Genomic DNA, 22,223 nt, shown 5'->3' with positions numbered 1-22,223 from the left:
TCCTGTTATGGAATTAATCTCTGTCCAATAATTCTTCAATTGCTGGAATGCTATGGCAGTATTTCAAGTACTTAGATATTCAATTCCAATCACAAGTCCAGCATCTGTAGCAGATCTGGTTGCAATTCATGAAAATTGTATGCACACTACAGGAAATACTGATATCAAAATATTGTTCCATTAGTTGTTTGGGCTACAGACGCTCTTGGCCAAAGACGGTTGTTACTCAAAATTTGAAAGAAATCTCTGAGGAAAAATAAATCCTCCATTACAAATTGTAGAATAAGTTATTTGAAATTAATTTTCAAGTTTCTTATAACTTCATCGTGCTTTCTAGAACGTTTGAGAATATGGCAATCGACAGCTTGAAGGCAACGGTCCTTTCAAACAATTGCCCCAAGTGCTCCATGGTAACCACGTTACAGAGCTCCTGCAGAAAACACGTTGCCATGGGTATGTGCTTGGTGTACTCGGTTATAAATAAGCTGTAGCCGTGCAAACAACTCCTAGCATTTTGTAATTGGTTTCTTCCTGTGCAGATTATGTTAGAAGAAGCTACCGATGGCCGAACCAGTGCGTAGAGAATTAAGGATTTCTCATCCTCCTCTGGAGCCCATCGTTCGTGATGGCAAAATGTAAGTGATTTTCCCTGTGTTCTCTTTTGAAAGCACGCGTACAATCATCAACTCTTCCTCGCCTACCCTTAAAGCCGTGAGCAAATCGAGCTGGAAAGCAAGGGCCGCCGGGAGTATCGGAAAAAGTGGGGCTACATCACGCAACCGGCCACGACCGAGTTCTACGACCTGAAGCGCAACAATCAGAAGCTGCGCGAGATACAGCAGGCCCGCAACCAGAACGTTAGCCTGCGCGAGTACGATGGCCACGGGGAGTCGTTTTTCGTCTCGAAGCAGATGTTCAAAACGCTGCTCGATACGTGCCGGTGTGGCCGGAAGCGTACCAACACCCACGCGCTCAAGTGTTTGCAAAAGCCGAAAAACACGTACGAAAAGACGGACGACGAGGAGGAGGACGAGGAGCTGGAGAAGCAGCGCAAGCAGCGTAAGCAGCAGCTCGAAGGGCGCAGAGCGAAGAACGGTTCCGGTGGAAGTGCACGCGAGGGAGAGGAGGATGTGGAAACCGTCAGCAGCTACATACCGAAGGTGCCAACGTTGAGCTCAGGTATTTTGTGCGAAAACGGGGAACTTCTACAAGGGGATATGGGATAGAAAGTGGAAAAAGGTTCACACGAATGGAATTCTTGGGACAGGATGACGTATGGAGGATACATTCTGGAGCGCCTGCTCTGCTTGTTATTCTCTGGCACAATCAACCCTCTGTATTTGAAGTAGACACGGATTCTCTGTTCGACTATTTTTTGTACTGAATTCAAGAAAATCAATTCAAGAATGTAGGACTTTAAACTTAACTCAATATGTGCAAGGATTCTAGTTCAGTTGTATGAAATTCGGGATTAAAAAATGTCGCGAATACTTTTGTACATTCAACTTACCTTAATTTTATCCGTGAGGAACTGTTCTTCACCTGAACTGTAGCCTTAAAGTGCTCTGGGTTTCACTTCCATACGTTCCTTTCAACACGTCCTCACCGACTGAGTAATTAAGTTTGATCTGAAATGAATCGAATGCAGCAATGGTTACTTCGATTAGTGTGCAAATACGAATTCTTGGATGCAGTACAAACTGTCAAACGATAAAATTTAAATTGATGTAGCAATTGTCACAACTGTTGCTTCTCTCTCTCTCTCTCTTCTATCTTCAGGTATGTACGGTTGGCCCCAAAACCGTTTTGTAGCGATGGAAAAAACGACTTACTATGTATCACCACGCTACACCATGCCCGGACACCCGATCGTCGACAGCCATCCGTACAATAACATCATTCTTGGGTAGATTACTCTTAACAAATGCACCATTAAATCCACTGCACACACACAAGCACATAATAAAATCGTTCAACACACACGTAATTACGATTTAGCATTAATTTTATTCCGCAATAAACGTACATCGAACCAATAAGGAATTTTGTTTGTCGGTTTCTGTTCCTGAATCAAATCTACCACCACCACCTTCATTCAACCTAGCTCTGCACCAGCTGCGTCATGCCCTCGCTAATGATCTTGAGCGTTTTCATGTCCTTGTGTATCGTGTCGATCAGGAACGAGACCGCCTTCTGCTGCATCGTCAGGAACGATTGCATCTCCTGCGTGGCGTCCTTATCCAGCGTGTACTCGTTCAGGAAGTTGCCGTGTGCCCACTGGTTCCGCTGCATGCGCATCTGCGACAGCAGCTCGCTCAGCCGGCCCCGGAACTGGGTCGGGGTGGACACGAGCGCGTGCATGTTTTCCAGCTTCGTCCGTATCGCTTCCTCCTCCGGGGACAGCGCCAGCCCAAGCTTGCGCGTACTTTCCTGCTTCACAATGACGCGCAGTATGCGGTGGCTCAGCTCGGCAAAGTTGCGCCGATGCTCCGCTATCTTGGCGGTCGTGTTCATGTGCCGCTGCTTCAGCTCGGCGATCTCCTTCTCCACCTTCGCGAGGTACGAGGCATGGATTTCGGTTTCGTTCTCCTGACACTTGATGCGCCATTTGAGCTGGGAGAGAGAGAGAGAAAACATTTTCATTATCAATTAGCTTAGCACAATGATAATCAAAACAGCCCTTACATCCTGAAAACCAATCATTGGCACCGGTATGAATCGCTTCGGGTCGGGATTATCCATCTTGGCCTGTTCCCACATGCGCGGATCGATACCCTTCGGCGGGTTGTCCAGATACTCCTTCAGCTGGTCCTCCTCCGGCAGCACCAACGCAACGACCGACTCAATGCCGAGCTGGGTAAGCTGCTGCTTTGGCATCGGTTGATTGAGGTAGCTGGCCACCTCGGTGGCCAGCACGCGCTTCACCTCGTTCGAGATGGTTGACTTCTCCTCGATGTAGATAATGACCTGCACCTTCGTGTCGTTGATCGACTTGACGTTCTCCACCACGATCGTAATGTTCGGTTTGTTGCCAAAGATTTGGTTCATGCTGGCAATGAACTGTTGCTGCTGCTCTCTGCAAAAACGGGGAACGAGAAATTAAGCAAAAGCGCAATTGTTACTTCCCTCTTTTGCGATCGAAATCGTTTCCGACACTTACTTAATCTGTGCCACCGTTTTGTTGATGGTCAAACCCACCAGGCCGGTTTTGTTGTCGCGGCCGGGCAGCTTGCTGTAGCCCATCGTCTTGAACCGGCACAGGAAGTTGGACGGCGTAATCTCGACCGGCGGTGCATTGTGCGAGTAGAACGATTTGCCCGTGCCGAGCATCGCCTGCAGGTAGTTCCATTTAGAAATCACCGTGTCCCGCTCATCGCCAAAGATGGACACATTGAACACGGACTGGACGAACGCTTCCTCGGGCGAGAGGGCTTGAGCGAGCTGCTGCTGTTGTTGCAGCTGCTGCTGTTGCTGCTGCTGCTGCCCGAACGCTGACTGTCCAAAGTTTAATCCACCGGCGGCCGGCTGGCCAAAAGTCGACGCACCAAACGTGCTGCCAGTGCCGAAGCCACCGAATCCGGTGGCGGTGCTTGCTTGTGGCTGGCTCGCTCCAAGCCCCCCGAAGAACGATGGGGCGGAGGTGGTCGCGATCGAACTGCCGAACGGTTGCGCGGTCGCGCCGAACCCACCGAACGCTGGAGCACTCGTGCTGGTTGCAGTGGTGGCTCCAAATCCTCCGAATCCGGTACCAGCGGTCGATGTGGCCGTACCGAATCCCCCGAACGCGGGTGTTGCCGCTGTAGCAGTGTTGGTGCCGAACCCGAACGTCGGTGCCGAACTGGCAGGGGTCGCTCCGAATGCCGTTGTCGTTCCACCGGTGGCCCCGCCGAATCCTAGCGTTCCGAACGCGCCGGTACCGGTGGTTGCCGTTCCGGGAGCGGCACCGAATGCGGGAGCTGCTGCCGCCGTTGCACCGAACGCGGACGTGGCTGCCGGCTGACCGAAGGCGGACGTTGCACCGGTGGCGGCGGGTGCACCGAAAGCCGGAGTCGACGTTTGTCCACCGAATGAGAAATTGCCAAAAGCCGCTAGCGAAAGAAAACAAAGAAATGGAAAGAAAGACCAAAAACCGATAAAGTTAATAGGATTAGCTGGGTTTGTACTTTGGTACGCTCGTGTTGGACAGCGAGCACAAGCGTATCACGCCGAACACGTGCAGTACCCGTGGACGTGGTGGAACAACTCGACCAGAAGACGAGCCGCCAGTTCGTATGGCCACGCGATGGAAGGCATGTGCTTCCGGCATGTGCAACTCCTTCGCCGGAAGGCAGAGCTTTGTTTTGAGTGAGGTTTGCTAGCCAATTGCAAACAAAAAGTGGAATATTATAGAATAAATCAAACAAAAATAAACGTTACAAATAACAATGCGTCGTCGTCTTCAAGCAAGAATGTGTCCCGTTCTAAGAATTTCCAATATAAATCACCAGCACCGGATGGTATTATGCTAAAGGACCGTATCGTACCCGTCCTTGGCTTAAAAATGTCTTCCTTCAGCGTGGAAAGAACGAACGTTCTCGCTTGTAGCCGTAGCCAGATTGTTGCCGACCTGAATACTTTGACTACATATTGAACAGTAAATCGGTCAACCATCAGACGGTGCGCTGCAAAACGGGGAGCACGCTAATTGGATTGCGCGTTTCGTTGTTTATCGAGCAGGACATAAGCATCCCTGGTCAGGTGGCGGCCCCCACCCTCAGGATGTCAAGGAGGCTTTTCAACACAGTGGCGCAATAGCGGTGCTCCCCTCCCAGGCTGCTCCCTTGGATGGAATGACCACGCTTGGCCAAACAATCGGCAATCAGTGGCTTCAGTTGGTGATAGTGTTCGGAAGCGGAAACACTGCGGGTTTCGTTTTAGTGCTTTCCAATAAGTGTCACTGGCTCCCGACAGGGCTCAGGCGTTTTCGGTAGAGAATGTTTGCTATCTCTTCTACGAAGAGGGTAGCACTGGTTTTGTGCCGTAGTTTGTGCTTCTTTTGTTTTCATCTCTTGAATGTTGCTTTTTAACTAGTAAAGCAACGTTTTAACGACCTTTTTAAGTGCCCGATATACACTCACACACACCAGCGTATAGTGGAATGTGCTTGTATGCTGTGTTTTAACCAAAAGCCAACAGAACAAGTGGAAAGGGGAAAAGATCGCGATCGTTCCTGCCTGTTGACCATGTACATTAAATCTGGCCACCGTTTTCTCAGCGATAAAGGTCAAATCATTTTCCCCGGACCACCGACCCGTTCGCCTGCGCTGTACTATCAGACGAGCACCGTGCCCGCGACCACAACCACCACGACGACCACGATGGCTACCCCACCCGGCGGTGTTAGTGATGAGAATGGGAACTACATAGGTAGCTTTCGCACGGGCATGGAGCATTTTCGAGGGAGATTAAGTGTTTTCCTTTGTTTTGCTTCGCTTGCAGTGCCCGACATGTGGCAGAGCAAATCGACTACCGGATCGGACATGCTGTCGGATAAGATACAGATGTTCTACATCTACATCACCGTCACGATTACGTCCGTCTTCATTATAGTTGTGCTCGGGATTTTCGGCTACATGTGCTACAAAAGGTAAGAACAGTTGCGTTTGTTGTTAAGGTGATAAAAAGCCCTAATTACGGGAATGCTCCATTTCCCTGATACTACCACAGGAAAGGATTCCAAAACATCGATGGCCCACAGTCGCCCATCGAAACTACGCGGCGAAGAAGCAGCACCCACCGATCCACTCGAAGGTACTCGCGTAACATGTCCAAGGAGAGGGAAGCCGCCGCTTCCGCTACTACCACCGAGGACAACCCGGGACAAACGTTGCTGCGGTAAACCAGGCGATACTCACAGGAAGCGATTTTTCTATTTGATCATATTTTTACAAACAACGGTCGCCTTTTTCGCACAGCAGTTTCGTGCGATGTAAATTATCTAGTTGAGGGACAAATTATACTACTCTAGACGATGCAATAAATTAGTGATATTTTACGCCAAGGAGGGCGGTTTTTGTTGATCAAAGCGAAAGAAGCACTTGCCCCCGGTTCCCTGTTACTGCTGCTACACACCAACACTTACGCTTGGCCGGCGTGCTCGTTGAGCCGAGCGCCGATGTGTTTCCAAAGTTGAACGACATGGTACCACAAGCACGGGCGGTGGCAAAGAACACTCTTATTGATTTAGCACAACTGGTACAACCGGCACCGTGCAATGCGGTTTTTTTTTAATTTAATTAAATACAGCACAGCGAGGGAGAATTTCCGCGCCGCGTTTCGTTTGGTTGTGTTTACACTTTTGACAGAGCGCCGTTACAGTGCGGCCAGACAGGGTGAAATATCAAGGTGGATTAAAAAGATCAGGTAGTGGAATCTAGACCATTTTGACAGTTCGTCACTTGACGTAAGGTCCCCAGGATTCAAACTTTGTTTACAATTATTTAATTTGTTCATTTAATTTATCTACAACATTTTTGAAATTAAATATACTTTAAAAATATACTTGGGCTGGGTTGGGCTTTACGAGTTCTTTTTAACAATTAACACGTAGATTCAAATGTTTTATTTCGTGTTATTTCGTAAATTAATTCTATAATTCATTGTGTTTTTGAGACACATTTGAGGATAAAAACTAAGAATTTTTTTATTTTTCCTATTTTCACATTTATTCCTCATTATCATCGAGACCAAGGACTATGTAGGAACGAGGTTAAGTAATATAGAAAGATTTGAGAAGTAGCAAAAAGTTCGTTACAGGTAGTTTGACATCTAAGAGCCCTTTTCGTTTAAATTTGTTTAAAATAAATCGGTCTGGTCATCACTCGATAATTTTAAACAGGTTTTGGAATGTTTCAAATGTAAGTGTCTTTGAATAATAATGGTTTAAGGGTTTGATGAGTTTTCCAGCGCTTTCTGCTGTCAAATGTTATCCTAGATGGCCAAACCGAATTTGGCTAATATTTATGTAAGAATTGCAATTTAAGTGAGATTAGAACTCTTACTCAAATGATTTTAAATTTCGTGCCTAAACAAATCTTCAAATAATTTGTTAATATGTCTCATTTTTTCGATAAAACTAATAGCCATACAAAATTGCACGTATTAACAAAGAATTCTGTTCTATTTGCTATGATTTGTGAGCGGTAGCCATTGGTTAACGGTTTTTAAATAATGTAAAGTCCCTCAACTATGGCAGCCCCCCAAAGGCCCTTTCCCACCACCTAATCTTATTTATCCACCTTGGTTTGAACGTCAAAAACCCTCGCCTTGCCCAACGGGACCGCAACTGTCAACATCAATATGGCGGTTTAGCAAAACAAATCGTGCGTGTGTGTGCAGGAAAAGTGAAAGAGTTTTATGAATTAAGGGAAAACTGCGTGTAATAGCATCTGTTCCATCGCTGGATGAATTCATTTCCGCTCGAAGGCGTCTGCTTAGCAATTGGTGGCCGGCAGTGGTAAAGATACCGATCTTCCCAAACTTTCTCGCGTGCACCAACCATCACAAGCTCCACCACGTTGAAAAGAAGAAGAGGAAGAAGCGGCCAATATTACGTGATAACACACACACCGTTTTGGCAGCGAGCGAGCGAGGAACGTTAAGGTCCAACTTGTACCGTGCGGGCGGCCACCGGAATCGCTTCACACCGAACAGCCGCGGCACACGAAACAGGTCCCGAGAACACCCGGAAACCTGCAGAGTGTGGCTCCCCTTCCCACTGGAACACTGAAGAAGAAACATCACGAAGATTCCTGCGGCAGGAAGGCGAACAAAAGGAAGGAAAGCGAGCCAGCGGCGTATCGGCACCAGGTAATTCCCATCCGCCTGTCATTCTGATCGTTCTGGATTCTTTTCCCGCTGCCTGGTTTTTGCGGCTCCCGAAAGGAATCGAGAGTCGTAGATTTCTTTTCATTTTAGACAAAATACAACCAATTGAGAAGGCACAGTGCCGCAGATCATCGCCTCGCTGGCAGAGATGACAGAGCGAGCGAGAAAGAGAGAGAGCGAGCGAGCGAGCGTGAAAGGGCGCAGAGTAAAAACACGATTACGTATCCCCTCACGGGGCGAGCGTAGAGAAAAGAGGAACTGGGGGGGGTAAAGATTGCCACCAGCTGGCGGGGTAGAGATTGCCTATCCAGAAACGTGCCATTTCGACGAGTTTTACGTGCTCCTATCATCCGGCATAGCATCCGCCGGGCCGCTAGGAAGAAAACACTGTTCCGTTCTCCTACCCAACGTGGTTGCGCAAGTGGGTTCATAGTGGGTTGCGGCCAATTGAAGCATAACGCGTGTGTGTTTCACCGCCAGATTCCGTACGTACGTGTGTGTGAGTGTGTCTATGTGTGTCTAGTTAATGGGTTGGTGCGTGCGTGAACGTGTTCGGTGCTCACGCCAGGGACTGAGAAAACCTGACTGGTGCGTGTGTTGGTGTTAGCTGTTGGCTCAAGGGAAAGATTTCGGAACGGGGGTAAGCAAGAGGAAGCGCCAAAATGACTGCTTCAGTGCGTGCAAGAAAGTGAACGGGGAAGAAACACACATCCACAGCCCATTGCTTTGCGCTGCTAGTTCGCGGTGTGACTGTCGCAATAATGGCTCAACTAACACGACGTCCACCATCATCTTGGTCGTCGCCTGCTTCGTTATCGACAAACTGTGCGGTGGTAAAATCTCAAACGACACCGACAGAGATCGATTATGCAAAAGCAATCACAGCAGCCGCAGCAGCAGCATTACGCGAGTACGCAGCCGGACTGCTGCTGCTACACTTTTCATGTGCTGGTTTGCAGTCTCTCTTTCTCTCGCGCTGTGTGTACGCCCTAAAACTTTCTCGAAGCCCTAGCGCTAGGCAAGCAGCTACAAGTGGCGAGTAGCAGCAGTGGAAGCGTTTATTTTTAATGATCCCTCACAGTAACGGGGGCGCTGACAGGCGAGCTGGATGATCGCTGGCGGCCGCCCTTTCAGCCCCGCAGTCGCAGTCAGTTCTGTTTGCATCCCAAGCACACGCGTGTGTTTGGGACGGTGCGCCGAAGCAAAAGCGCTGTCAAAAATTGCGCAATACTCGCGCGATGAGAACAAAACAACACACTGGCAGAGGGGGTAGCCGGGTGTTTGTTTGACGGAGAGGTGCGGTAATTTGCACTGTTCTGTACAGCACCGTGCTTGCACCAGCTGATGATGGGATTTTGTTATTTTGTACCAATTAAAAACCATTTTACATTGGTGTGTGGGCATGTGTGCGCTTGTGTTTGTGTGCACAGGCGTTGGTAGGTAGGTAGTGTGATAGTGATGGTACCGCTTCCGGTGGTTTTGTTTTACGTTCGGATGGACCAAAGCATCCTGTCCGACAAACGGTGGGACCGGGGCATCACCAATCCAGCCAATTCAACCTTGAACGATTGCTCACTGACCCGACGACAAGGACCGGCCGATAGTGGCGGCGCACAGTTGAGCTGCTCCGGCACATATCAACCGGTCTCACTTACTAACCGCCGCCTCCGGTTTTTTATATGAAATCGTCTCGAGCGCCGCAGTGTCATTCTATTTGTTCGTGAGTTGGCGGTTCGACCGGGATTCACCGCGCTGCGTGTGTGTGTGTGTTGGTGGAAAATGCACGATCTCGGATGTTGTGTGTCACAAGCGTAACAAACAAACAGCAGAAAGCTGTCAATTGTGTGCTGAATGATATTGCATCGCAGTAGGCCCCCGGGGGTAACGGCTCGTATCGTTTGCTGCGAAAGGAAGCGAACACGAAGTCGTTAGTGAAACTGGAACAAAATCTAACGTGTATTGTGGCTGGTGCAGTGATCGTTTACAGCACCCGTGCTTTTTTTTGGCAAGTACAATCCGCCTGTTCCGTACTACTTTTAGGACCTTGAAACAAACGATGAACCGGCGCTGGAGCGAATCTAATAAGAATCTTCACCGGACCGAGGGGCAGTGTAATCAGTCGATGTCGTCCTTCAGCCGCCGTTACTACGCTACTCAGTAAATCAATAATGGGACGGAGTAGGCCGCGCGTTTGTACTGTGGCTATGTGTACCTTCGAAGCGCTGTCAAAAAGAACAGGCATTTAACTGAACCGGCTAAATAGTAAAATATGAAAATATGAAACTCATCACGCACAACCATCGAACGAACGGAACGGTTTGGGAACGCAGCAGTACAGGATATACACACGCCCAAAAATACCACCACCAGGCCGGCACAAAAACCGGTTCCACGTGATATTGCAGCAGCAGCTGCCCGCACGCTGAGTTTGCGTCGCGCGTTAAATTCGCAAAACTGCCGATGGTCAAGCGCAAGGAATGCGAAAAAGAACACTTTTTTATAGCCCCGAATCGTTTATGGCTTAGAATGTTGCAGCAAAGCATGGCATTTTTTGTTGTTGTTGCTCGTCTTATTATAACTAACAACGGAACGGGGATTTTTTTTGCGTCCATGTCCCGGTTTCAGTGAGCTTAGCCGGGTGAGATTAAATCAAACAAATAGTTGAACGATGATGAAGAGGAGTGCAGCGTCCGTTCAAATAAGACACGGTGCTGCACATCTTACTTCACGCGTTTGAGTCATCTTTGCAATTGTTTGCTGTTTTTAGCGCTGGAAAGTAAGGGCTACGCCACACTCGCTTTAGGTGCCGGAAGTGTGGTTGTCCGCACACATTAAACGAGAGTGACATCGAGCAAATACTTGAGACTTTGAAGAGCTACTGCTTGTTGTTGTTCTTTCTAGAAATTGGATCGTGTAACTCATTGCCAGGGCAGAAGATCGTGAGTGTTGTACACCGGAGCGTCATCGTTTTAACGCAGCTGTAAATTAATATTGTTATCGCGTTGTTCCGTTTCTGGTTGGAAGCATTTTATCGTTTATTAATTTAATGTAACATGCTTTCAGCCTAAGAAGAACAACGACATTAAAGGCGTTAGAGCTGTTTTAAAGGAAGGTCATCATCATCATCATGGCGGCGTTCACGTTTGGCGTCGGTTTTTCACACAAGTCTGGCCATTTGAAAATGAAATGCTTACAACTGTACCATGCGATACACTTCACGATCGCCATAAGCTTGTGGCTTAAGCCGAATGACCGAACACAGTATAACGTGTGTGTGTTTCGTCTTTCGAACCGTGATTATCGAGCACTGTTGTACGGCGTGAATAATGAGGGTCGCAATTGTTGGAAAACAAATTACAAATTCGATGACACGGGCATCACGCACACACACTGAGCACAATTTCCCCAAGTCCCCCCGTATTTTGTGCACTTTTACACACTACGAACTCTGTTGGCCTTTTACAAACCCGCCCATGTGTGCGAGTAATTTATTTATACCAACTTTCAACTGTTTACTATTTATTTGCAGTATTTTACATCGCTACATCCCTGCAAGTATTGGGCCCACTGAACGGAGCGAGCCAAGTAGTAGTAGTAGAAGTAGTACGTCGTATGCTGCGTAGCAGAGTAATTGATCGCTGACGTACCGAATTTAACCACCGAACGTTCCTAAAGATCACAATCAGCCCGTTTGTTTTCAAAATTAAAAGCCCGTAGAGAACGGAACCGTGTTCGGCGTTCTCCTCACCGGGGGGAGGTGGACAAAAACTGTCCTTTTGCTGCGCATCTTGCTGCCTGCCTATCGGTTTGGATGGTACAACCGTCGCTGTGCTGTTTGTGCGCGGAAAAGTCTATCAAAGACGGTAAGTGTATGCACTTACAATCATTTGCTCAGTTTGTTCAAGCAGTCCGATTCGATTCGATTATGATAGCGAACAATGATATCCAATTTTCTCGTGGAGTATGTTTCAAAACTTTTTGCTTGTGCTTGGGACATTTTGTGGACTCTTTCTTCCGTGAAATGAACTTAATCGAATGGGAATTGGACGCTACAGCACACTTGTTGGAAATTCTAAGGGTCTAATAGGAATTTCTAAGGGGCCTGTCGAAAAAAGATACCATAGAGTCAAATTTACAACGTATAAAGTCCACTTCCAATAAGAAAGAGTCAAAGAAGTGCCCTGTAATGGATTTTTAATGTAATACATTTTTCCTTCTATAGAACAGAACCTTCTTTCTTAGCTTAATATAAAACAAAAATAAGCATACCGAGTAAAATATGCCCATTTTTGGAATTTTCCTTTCGCCCGCAAATAGTAGTTGTGGTGCCCTGTTTTATTGATTTTTCCGCTGCTCCCCTATTGAACCCAGCAGTAGCTGCGCTCTGGTCTCTGTGCATGTGTGAATGCGTACCAACAGCACCCAACACTTGGGTGTATTGGTGCACCACCCTTCGATGTCCTTACGCTTTGTTGGGCTCATCGAGCATATCTGTAGGGGGTGTTGCTACATCGACGGTAGTGCACTCTACTCCTACTCTGTAGCTGCCTTTAGAATCGATGGAACGGTACAGTAATAACCTTTTTCATATGCGTCATTCGATAAAAACAAAAATTCCACCTTCAATAGCAATAAGATAAGGACATTTGTTTATGTAAAAAAGGAACACACCCGACGAGACGATTTACGACGAGTGACGGCGGTAGAGACTAAAAATAGACAAATGATATGCCTTTTGTGGTACTTTCAGGTACACGGTATGGATTTAACAACAGTGCTATACGTTGTTTACTGTATTTTGTGATTGTCAACGATTTGTTGGGGAAATAAAATCGTCCCAAATCCTATAAAACTCTTCAAGAAGCTTACCGTTTTGGGACAGCCGCTGGTGCTTAGTTTCATTTCATTCGAACAAACTTTCTCTTACGGCTCACGAAATGTTTTGGCAGGTGGGCTTAACACACAGCACGAATGGTGTGTGTGTGTGTGTGTGTGGTGCGCCTTGGTTAATGAACCTTGGAATTCGTTCCCTGAACTTGGGCAGTGCCCTAACCTTGGGCCTACGATGAGAGCTACGACGTTTTGGTGAAAGGGGTTTGGGTGTGTTCTAACGATTTTTGTTTTGCGTAGGACGGAAAAAAATCGATTAAGCAAAAAATCTGGTCGTTTTGGTACAGTTTCTGTGCTGTACTCTTTTAGCTCTTCAGTATTACTGGAAAGGTTCTGGGATTGGATGCATTTCACAACGAACCGGGAGTCTGATTAACGTTCTCGATAACCATTGTCTCTGTTCGAGTTTTGCTTTCCAGTACTTCAACACTGCTATTGAGGCCAGAGTCATTGAAGACGCGACCCTACAGTACATTAGTAGTGTCAGTGTGCATAGACACCGACCGACCGGCAGAGCCGTCGCGCGCGCGTTCGCGATGACGGTGCGAATTTCAAGGTCAGGGTGTGATGAGCACAACCCTACATACGTTTGCGGACGACTTGTGCGGTTGTGTGTTACGGATTTATCAAAACACGAGAATTTTTGCTTTCTGCTACACAAACGCCAGCGAATGAGAAGGAAATAAACCTATCAGAAGAAGTACTTTATCCTCGATCCGATCGTCTAGCTGGAATTTGTTTAATCAGCAGCCGATGTTCCTCTCTTACGGTATTCCGATGGAATGTATTGGAAGAATCTATTTGCGCCTGTCTTGTGAGAAATAATCATGCAAAAAGGCATGAGTTGTCAACGCTGTTTATTATTCTAATCAGCGGACCTCTCCGCTACCCTACTCAAGGCTATCGAGATATAGTGCTGTGTGTGGGTGTGTGTGTGTGGCACGGAAGCTTGAGGTAATGCTACTACATGCGTGTTTAATCATGTACCGCTTTTATTCTTATTTTAGTTCTGCACTATTACCGCACCAAGAGTACGATTCTACGATCACTACGTAATGCAAACGCAAAGCGAATATTGCACACGCGACTACGCGCACGGAAAGGCGTTGCAAATGTCGAGACACCAACTATCTTCGAACGCTGGTATGAGGATGGTCGACCTGGTCTACGTGTCGCAAACGAACGCGCTTGCAGTACTGCGAACCTGGTGCGGACGTGTTGCTAGTAGTGTAGCCACGATCATGCTCCCTTTACCCGAAGATATACCGGCTTGATAGCCGGTCCTGCAATTGACAATTATATGGGTGATATGAGCGATGAGTTTCACCTAGCATCTTGTATTACGCAGTACGCATAGATTTGTGGTTGCAGCGTTACGCAAACGGGAACAAAAGGAAGAAAATTCCGTTTAAACATTAGCGCATTCGCATACAAACTAGGTTGAGAGAGGACGGCAGTAGTGTGTTTGCACGTATTGCACACTAATGGGAAGGAAATTTGCCTTCAATCTATCTACTCCTTTGCCAGTTCAATGAATGTTGTTGTGTGAGCGCTAAAAATAAATTGCAACAGCAGCATCGCTCGTACAAACTGGCGTGTGTACCCGGGTGTATTTGGTTGGGTCATGTGCAATGCAGATGGCTGCGTTGCATTGTAACCGCCGTGTGTTGCAGTGCAGTAGTGGCAAGCGATGTGCTCAGTACGAAAAAAGAGTAATGAATCACAAACTTTTTGGGAGATATATTCGAATAACAAAAACGTGATGCGTTCCACCGACAGCTGTATCTAAGTTGCTGCATGATGCGTGATTAGATGTGTAAGATTCCAGATTCTATGTGACAAGATATCGCTTTTACTTGGTGGGGCACGAGATTGAAACGATCAGCTTGCGCTTCGCGACCGCCACCCGCAAATGTGGTTTAGTTGTTGAAATGCCGTTCAACGAAAAACGTGACCAACGTGACGCACCGATACATCTTCTCGTGCCACCCGTGTTGTCTGTGGGCAACGCTCTAGTAGTGGTGACAATAATGCGCAATGCATTCTGCCATCCCATGGCGGCGTCAACTGGTTGCGACTGATAATCGTTTACGATGGTTTTTAGCTCGTTCGAAACCGGCTCTCGCTCGCTAAGGGTTTTGACGAATGGTTTGTTTTGGTTTGGCATTCAACCATGTGGTTGTAGTCATATCTCCCACCAACCATCCCACCGGTTCCCCCGGGTGCAAGGTCGAACGCGTAGCTCTTTCCCCCTTTATGGCGCGATTGTGGCCGATTATCTCCCGGAACACCACAGGCCTATCGAGCGCTGGTGGTTGAGTTTTATCAGCCGTTCCTGCGCTTCGGCCACCGTTTTGTCATCGATGTTTCAGCATTACGTCACTGTGATTGATGCTACTGCTACTGCTAGACGCCGGCTTGAAGCTATTTTTTTTTGCTGCTCCAACGCGCGATAAGCAAGAGTTTGAGAGTGAGCAATGGGGAGAGCCACCCTTAAGGTACGCCTGTGTGTGGTGATGATGAGTGTCTGGACCGGGAGACCGGCCTGATGGACGGCAATCACCAACACTAGCATGGGCCGGGGAGAGAGTAGTAAAGTATTTGTAAATATATGATACGCCGTACATGACCAGCGCCTTGGCATTTGCTTTGCGGCAGGGAAACATCGCGAACAGCGCAGCGAGTGAGTTCGTACGGCCGGCGAAAAACCGTATCGGGTACGTCGCGTTCAGTTGAGGTTCAGCGATTTCTTATAGCATTCCTGTTGTGGATGATTTGTGGCTTTTCCTAGTCGAAACTGCTGGATGGTGACGACCCCCGTGTGCGTGTGTACAACTATTGGAATTTCTATGCGTGAAATTATCGTGTGTGCGTGTGGTACAATGATTAGAGGCGCACTTTTATCGCATGACGATTACTAAAATCAGTAGTTGATAATGGTTGGTTTGTGCGGTGATCGCGGTTGACATAGCTCACTAACAACCTGCTGCTACTGGGTGTCTTGAACCTGGCAGAATGCCACACATTGGATATAGCCACACACACACACACACACGCATGTGCGCTGTGTACTATTGGTTTTAGTGGTAGCACACGCGGTCAACACACGATGATGGACTCCTTCCCAACCGTGACCGCTGGAACGAACCCGCGATAACGTGTTTATTTGATAAATGGCGGCCCAGGAACGGAAACAGTTCGATAAGAACAGTGTTGCTGCGCTCCTCAAGTAGACGGCTCTATTGTGCATCCAATTGGAGCAATAAGTTTCGATGCTGCCAGTTTGCTCTGTGCCCCCTCGTGCACTGGAGATAGCGACCCCAATCGCGTCGGTGGGAAGTTATTGAAGTGAGATTTTTAGGTGTGTGGATGGATGCGGCTTTTTAATTATCATCCTGGTGATTGGAACCAGAACAGTGCCTCTGAGGGAACGGACCGGTAACGACGATAATGATTCGCCTTGACATGACCTGAACTCCACGGGGCTAACCTTGAGTTGCATTGCGAAATCTGGTTCGCTGGATTGTTCGATGAGTTGATTCGAAATGACTCCCCCCTTGGATGATGTTTGAGCAAAAAAAGCCCCCTTTTATCACTGCCCCCTTTGCACTGACCGTTTTTGTCGCTCTTATTGTTTCGTTTCAGATTAAGCCGCAAGCAGGGATCGGAGCTGGAGCTTGGCGAAGGAGAATGTTGACCATCTAACGATAAGCGAGATAAATCAACACGCGTTCATCGTGCGCTACAATCACCTTCCCAAACGCCTGCGACAAACACGCATTACCGGCGGAACCTACTTGCAAAGACCGGGGTCAGCAGACGGAAAGAGAGAGAGAGAGAGAGAGAGAGTGATAGCTAGAGCCGACCCGCCAGCTTGCAGTATATGTGATGAATTCGGACGAATATGAGCAGCTGCCGACGTCGAGCGTGCCGGCCATCATGACGGCCGGTGCGATAGCGGGCGTGATGGAGCACTGCGTCATGTACCCGCTCGACTCGGTGAAGACGCGCATGCAGTCGCTCACACACATGCAGGCGCACGACACAATCACGTCCACGCTGCGCGACATGATCCGGCACGAGGGCGTGATGCGCCCGTTCCGCGGCGTGATGGCGGTGGTGGCCGGGGCCGGCCCTGCCCACGCCCTCTACTTCGGTGCGTACGAGTGCTCGAAGGAGCTGATCGCGACCGTGTCCGATCGGGATCATCTGAACTACATGCTGTCGGCGACGGCGGCCACACTCGTGCACGACGCGGTCTCGAACCCGGCGGACGTGGTGAAGCAGCGGCTACAGATGTACAACTCGCCGTACAGGTCGATCATGCACTGCGCCACCCAGGTGTACCGGACGGAGGGCTGGCGGGCGTTCTATCGCTCCTACTCGACGCAGCTCGTGATGAACATACCGTACTCGGCGATCCAGTTCCCCACGTACGAGTTCTTCCAGAAGCTGCTCAACAAAGACAATAAGTACAACCCGCCCGTCCACATGGTGGCGGGTGGGGTGGCCGGTGCGGCCGCCTCCGCCCTGACCACGCCGCTCGACGTGTGCAAGACGCTGCTGAACACGCAGGAGGACGGGGCGGGCAAGACGCGCGGCCTTGGGGAGGCGGCGAAGAAGATCTACCGCACTGCGGGCGTGATGGGCTTCTTCAAGGGTATGCAGGCGCGCGTCCTCTACCAGATGCCGGCGACCGCTATCTGCTGGTCGACGTACGAGTTCTTCAAGTACATACTGTCGCGCGTCAAGAAACCGGTCGGCGGTGGTTCGACAGGAGCGACGGCGGCGGCGGTGGTGGGTGGAGGCAATGGTGACCTGCGGTACATGATACCGGCGAGCGCTGCCGTCAGTGCCGAGGCGGCCTCACCGGCTGCCGGCTGCAGCGCCGTCAACAGTGCCAGCCTGCTCATCCGAAGTCCGGAGCGTGAAAGCAGCGGTGGTGGTGGTGGTGGCGGCAGTGTGGCTGGAGCGGACAGCAGCAAGGGAGGGAGCACGGCGGCCGGGTTGATCCCGCGCGGTGGCCCCGAACTGCCGGCCATGTCCGGTGCCGGCATCTACGGTGCGATGAGCTACAACACGATGCACTCGAATGATACAAACCACCTAACCGACGTCCGAAGGACGAACTAGAGCGCCTGGCAAAACGATGGGGAGAAAGCGGGGGGGAGGTGTTGTGTGGTGGGAGTGATTGGCTCCTCTTTTCATTGTCTGCCTCCCACCCCGGGTTTAGATGGGGCAAACCGACGACGACCCGGCACTCGAAGTGCGCGGAACATGTACGGTGTGTTGATAAGTTAATAATATTGTTGGTTTAGCGTTTACTAGGTGAAGCAAGCAGGAAAAGAGAGAGAGGGAGAGAGAGAGAGAAAGAAAAAACCGAACACACACATACACACACACAGCAAGTCACGACGATCACGGCGGAAATTCTACGAGAAAGGCAAAAACGGCAACGTATAGATAGCGAGTTAATATCAGCATCTGACGGCGGCAAAGGCAAAAGAGTGAGATGTTTGTCCGTGCGTTTGTGTGCATGTGCATGTGTGTGTGTGTGTGAGGAGAGAGGAAATTCGCGTGAGTCCACGTGTGCGAGCTACAGGAGAGATCGGCTTCAAAGAAGAATCATCTGTTCCCGGGCGCAGGCGCGCGCACACAGTCAGTTTGCGTGTATGTAACCGTGGGCGCACCTTACAAAGTACAGCGTTTTGTTAAGTTTACCTTATCACCGGCGAAATAGCAGAGTGTATGTGTGTGAGAGAAAGAGAGAGAGAGCGCGGGAACGATGGTTCAGGCAAAATGGGAAGATTACAAGGAAGGATCAGAACGATCAGGGAGACCCTGTTCCAAGGCCGGTGGAATTGGATGGAAAACAGTGAACGATACTGTTGGTGACCGTTTTGTGATGTTGTGGAAATGGAGAGCTTGAGAGAGAGTGAGAGAGAGAGAGTTACTACACACGCACAGATCGGTCGCACGTCATTGGCCACGTGATAGGATGTAGGATGTAACACAGTCGGACAAAGGGACAGGACGACCTGCTTGTCGATTACATTGCGCTGTCCCACTACCATATATATAGAAAGAGAGAGATAGAGAGAGCGAGTTATACAGAGAGAGAGAGAGAGAGAGAGAGAGAGAGAGAGAGAAAGGGATAGAGCACACGAAGCGCATGTCTCGAAGACATCGTTTTAGTGTGCCGTTTTGTGTGCTACAGTCGGTCGGACGGGGGAAGGGGGATACAGTTGGCAAATTCCCGCTCCTGTATTAATCTTCGCATCTTCGTTCCGCATATTTTCTCTCTATTAATTTTCGGATTGATTTCGGAAAAGGGAGGGAGCGGCGGGACGCTTTGCTGCATGGCCAATACCATCACATCTCATTGCCACCGCTTTGGTGAAAGTGATCATGGGAACGATCGTGTACTGTTGGTAACGGGGAGGGTAGAAGTGAAATACAGCTTCACCACGAACGAGCGGAACTTCCACCCCGCCCCCCCCCCCCCACCCCAAATGCAGCTGATGAGGATGCCCCACTGCAACGAAAAGGAGGTAGTTGGGGCTTGTGCTAGCCTTGTCCTCCGCGAGACGCCCGCCCATGTGTTTAGTGGGCGTGTACGGCAGTTTCTTATACTCATTATCAGTTTGTAACCGTTTTACTACGATGCCATTTGTAAATGTACAGAATGTGAAAATGTTGATGTTTTTGTTTTTTTTTTATTAGCTTTCATTTTCGGATTTTTTTTTTGCTCAAGATCGCGCGCGAGAGCTGCGGAAAGAACGGAAGGAAGGCGTTTCGTGGGGGGCTGAAATCAATGAAATCAAATTAATCGTATTGCTAAAACACAATACACTGTTCTTCAAAACGGGCGTAGATCGCACAAACGCTTGCGCGATCGAGAACCCGCTGATGAGCAACACATTACATTCGACAAGTCAATTACATACAAGCGGAACGTTAAAACGAGCACAGGCTAGAGGCGATCGTTTTTGGAGGGGGAATGGTGGGCTTGCCACCAGCAACATCCATTTGACGATGCTCCATACCTCAATATGTGTTTCCTTTCTAAAATGAACCACTTTGTTCTGTTGCAAGTTCCTTCTATTTGATTGGACGTTGCTTTTCCTTATGCTTGTGACATAAAGCGCAACGCATCGGGAAAGAGTTGGCAGCGTTGAAAGGCGAACGATTTTAAGGCTGGGAAATGGCAACACGAAAGGGCATCACAATGTGTACGTTTCTCCCGTAGCTGATGGATGGACAGACGATCCCCTTTCCCCGAAGGTACAAAGAAAAGAAAGGGCTGGATAGAATAAGATGCTGTAAGCGCACTGTAAGTGAAATTTGGGCAGCCAGCGACAAACAACAGTCACAAAACGTATGTACCGTATAAAGAAACACACACACATACAAACATACCCGTCTCGCCCACAGGAGATTCGAAAAACGGAAGAAGAAAAAGGAATAAAAAAGTACTATTTCAACAACCTGTATATGCATTTGAACACACCGTTGAATTACAGCACATGAAATGCGCTTTTGATTTGGAGAGAACAAAAAAGAAGGAATTTATTAACCTATCACTGTGTGAGCATCCGAAGAACACGGCACGGCGGCCTCTTTGAGCACTGCATCCCCTAGAGCTGTGGGGCGGTTACTGCAGATTGCAGTTGCGAACTTTCACCTCTTTCCACCAACTGTCCGGATAGTGGTACTTTTGCAGCTCGATCCCACCCATCGGTACGGTGTAGTGGTGGTGATGGCCGAGTGGCCGCTTCGGCAGCGTACCCTGCAGCAGATTGTGCGGGAAGCAGTCGAGCGACGGGGTCCAGTCACAGTTCGGCGGCAACAGCCGGCGCTTCCAGCCGATCCGTTTGTACATACCTTGCTGTGTGTGAATTAGGAGGAGGACCGAATTGAAATTGATTATTTTTTCTTTCCTTCTCATTTCAGCGTTGCTTACCACTTCATCGAGCTGAAATACCACCAGCTCCACGTACGGAGGTGCATGCTGGGCGGTGGACTCTTGCGCGAATATCCGGTAGATGCCCTCCGAGTGCAGGTAGTGGATGCGCAGCTCGCTCGCGTAAAAGTTCCGTATAAAGCGTGCCTCCTCGTGCCGCATCAGCTCCTCGTTCAGCACGCAGAACTCGGCCTTTTCCCGCCACGGCAGCATCTTGGCCATGCGTATCTGTCCCCAGAGCGTCCCGTAGCAGAGGAAGTGTGTCAGCCCGTGCTGCTCCAGTAGCCGGTGTACTCTGGAAGCGTACGGCGGTGAATGATTTGGCACCGAACAAAAAATAAAGAACCAAGTGCCTTTTATTACCAACCTTTCGAACAATCGTTCCAGCTCGTGCCGGTAATGCTCGGTCATGTTGCAGGTGTGCTGAAATTGTCGTCCGTCTGGCTCGGGTCCCGGCCCAAACAGGATCCGGCACCAGCGGTACACCGTGTAGAGCATGATGGCCACACACAGCAGCACCACCATACGATACAGTGAGAACCGCAGCATTTGTTGTTTATGTTGTTGGCTTGATTTTGGTGGAGGTGGAAGTGTGCACTGAACGTGTTTTATTATCACAGATTCGAACCTAGAAACTGCCACGAACTAGTATCACAGATAGTTTATATCATTGTCCTTTTTAAAAATCGCTTCGTACTGCTATCCGATGCCGGGATAGCTGTGTGCGGGTAGGAGCAAATTGTTAACAGCTGACACACCAACCACCACGCTCGCGGTTCTGCCTGTCGAGCAAAAGAAGCGATCATGCGCAGTGGACGTGTTTATCCTGTAGGAATAGTGATGTCTTACATTGGAAGGCATATGCACTGGTTGGATGAGGTTTGTTAGAAAGCTATTTGACGTTGACTGCGATACCCATAGATGACGTACAGTTAGAGTAAATCTTATCGGATTTTGGTTGCGGCAGTGTGAAATACAGATGCTATATGTTCAAATTGTCCTGTATAATTGAACACAGCATCATCATCATGATCTCACTAACTTTAAGAAAGAGAGCAATACCGTATTCACTCTCGATACACACTCTTTTACTCTCTGGTACACTGTGCGGACGGTCTATCTCTCCCTCTTTTTTATCCTTCTCTTTTTTTGTTTTTTATTTGATCAGCTGTTTATTTGTAGGGCAAGACAATAAATCTAAAGTAACACGAATTAATACAACCGACCGACGCGGATGTGCCTCATTTTATGAAACATTGCTTTAACGTATTCTAAACATTTTGGTTAACATGAAGTAATGATGCAAGTAACGTTTTTAATGTAATTGGAAACTCTTTCACTATTTAAATTGGTCAGGTTACAGTGCTATGCTGAATAATTTCAAGGGTATATGCATAACACCAGGGAGCGGGCAAAGCTATCAATCAAAAATATCCATACTTGAGGCTCAGGAACTGATCCTTAACCCATACCGGTTCTGTAACTTATATGTACTTCTGGATTT

At 48.6% G+C, this 22,223-nt stretch overlaps 5 protein-coding genes across 22 annotated transcripts; 3 read left to right on the top strand and 2 right to left on the bottom strand.

Annotated features, from left to right (window-relative positions):
• Positions 1-461: 461 nt before the first annotated feature.
• Positions 462-2,025, top strand: LOC5667354 (uncharacterized). The gene is made up of 3 exons (XM_001688725.2): positions 462-635; positions 710-1,179; positions 1,780-2,025. Exons 1-3 carry the CDS (start codon positions 562-564, stop codon positions 1,908-1,910), a joined length of 675 nt encoding a protein of 224 aa, XP_001688777.1. The 5' UTR covers positions 462-561; the 3' UTR covers positions 1,911-2,025.
• Positions 1,988-6,386, bottom strand: LOC1276703 (probable nucleoporin Nup54). The gene is made up of 4 exons (XM_316078.5): positions 6,122-6,386; positions 3,161-4,088; positions 2,686-3,076; positions 1,988-2,613 (listed from the first exon to the last, which is right to left on the bottom strand). Exons 1-4 carry the CDS (start codon positions 6,177-6,179, stop codon positions 2,101-2,103), a joined length of 1,890 nt encoding a protein of 629 aa, XP_316078.4. The 5' UTR covers positions 6,180-6,386; the 3' UTR covers positions 1,988-2,100.
• LOC5667353 (uncharacterized) lies at positions 4,874-6,040 on the top strand. 2 transcript variants are annotated; one of them, XM_001688724.2, is made up of 3 exons: positions 4,874-5,406; positions 5,479-5,626; positions 5,707-6,040. In XM_001688724.2, exons 1-3 carry the CDS (start codon positions 5,148-5,150, stop codon positions 5,876-5,878), a joined length of 579 nt encoding a protein of 192 aa, XP_001688776.1. In that variant the 5' UTR covers positions 4,874-5,147; the 3' UTR covers positions 5,879-6,040. The 2 variants fall into 2 exon arrangements, with proteins under 2 accessions (XP_001688776.1, XP_061500638.1); XM_061644654.1 differs by having other exon boundaries at positions 4,885-5,626.
• Positions 6,387-7,307: 921 nt separating the features above from the next.
• On the top strand, positions 7,308-20,249 carry LOC4576278 (mitoferrin). Of its 17 annotated transcripts, none has more exons than XM_061647968.1 (3): positions 7,308-7,848; positions 11,396-11,729; positions 16,402-20,249. In XM_061647968.1, exon 3 carries the CDS (start codon positions 16,645-16,647, stop codon positions 17,887-17,889), a length of 1,245 nt encoding a protein of 414 aa, XP_061503952.1. In that variant the 5' UTR covers positions 7,308-7,848; positions 11,396-11,729; positions 16,402-16,644; the 3' UTR covers positions 17,890-20,249. The 17 variants fall into 17 exon arrangements, 16 of the variants coding, with proteins under 16 accessions (XP_061503952.1, XP_061503965.1, XP_061503958.1 ...); XR_009765244.1 differs by lacking the exon at positions 16,402-20,249 and adding an exon at positions 13,764-14,346 and having other exon boundaries at positions 7,318-7,848; XM_061647974.1 differs by lacking the exon at positions 7,308-7,848 and adding an exon at positions 8,041-8,351.
• On the bottom strand, positions 20,235-21,681 carry LOC1276699 (uncharacterized). The gene is made up of 3 exons (XM_316074.5): positions 21,087-21,681; positions 20,720-21,014; positions 20,235-20,644 (listed from the first exon to the last, which is right to left on the bottom strand). Exons 1-3 carry the CDS (start codon positions 21,266-21,268, stop codon positions 20,411-20,413), a joined length of 711 nt encoding a protein of 236 aa, XP_316074.4. The 5' UTR covers positions 21,269-21,681; the 3' UTR covers positions 20,235-20,410.
• Between the last annotated feature and the right edge of the window lie 542 nt (positions 21,682-22,223).

Source organism: Anopheles gambiae, chromosome 2 (genome assembly GCF_943734735.2).
Source record: "Anopheles gambiae chromosome 2, idAnoGambNW_F1_1, whole genome shotgun sequence".
In the NCBI taxonomy this organism is placed as follows: domain Eukaryota; kingdom Metazoa; phylum Arthropoda; class Insecta; order Diptera; family Culicidae; genus Anopheles; species Anopheles gambiae.
The sequence above is the reverse complement of the archived record's forward strand: the minus strand, read 5'-3'. Positions and strand labels throughout refer to the sequence as shown.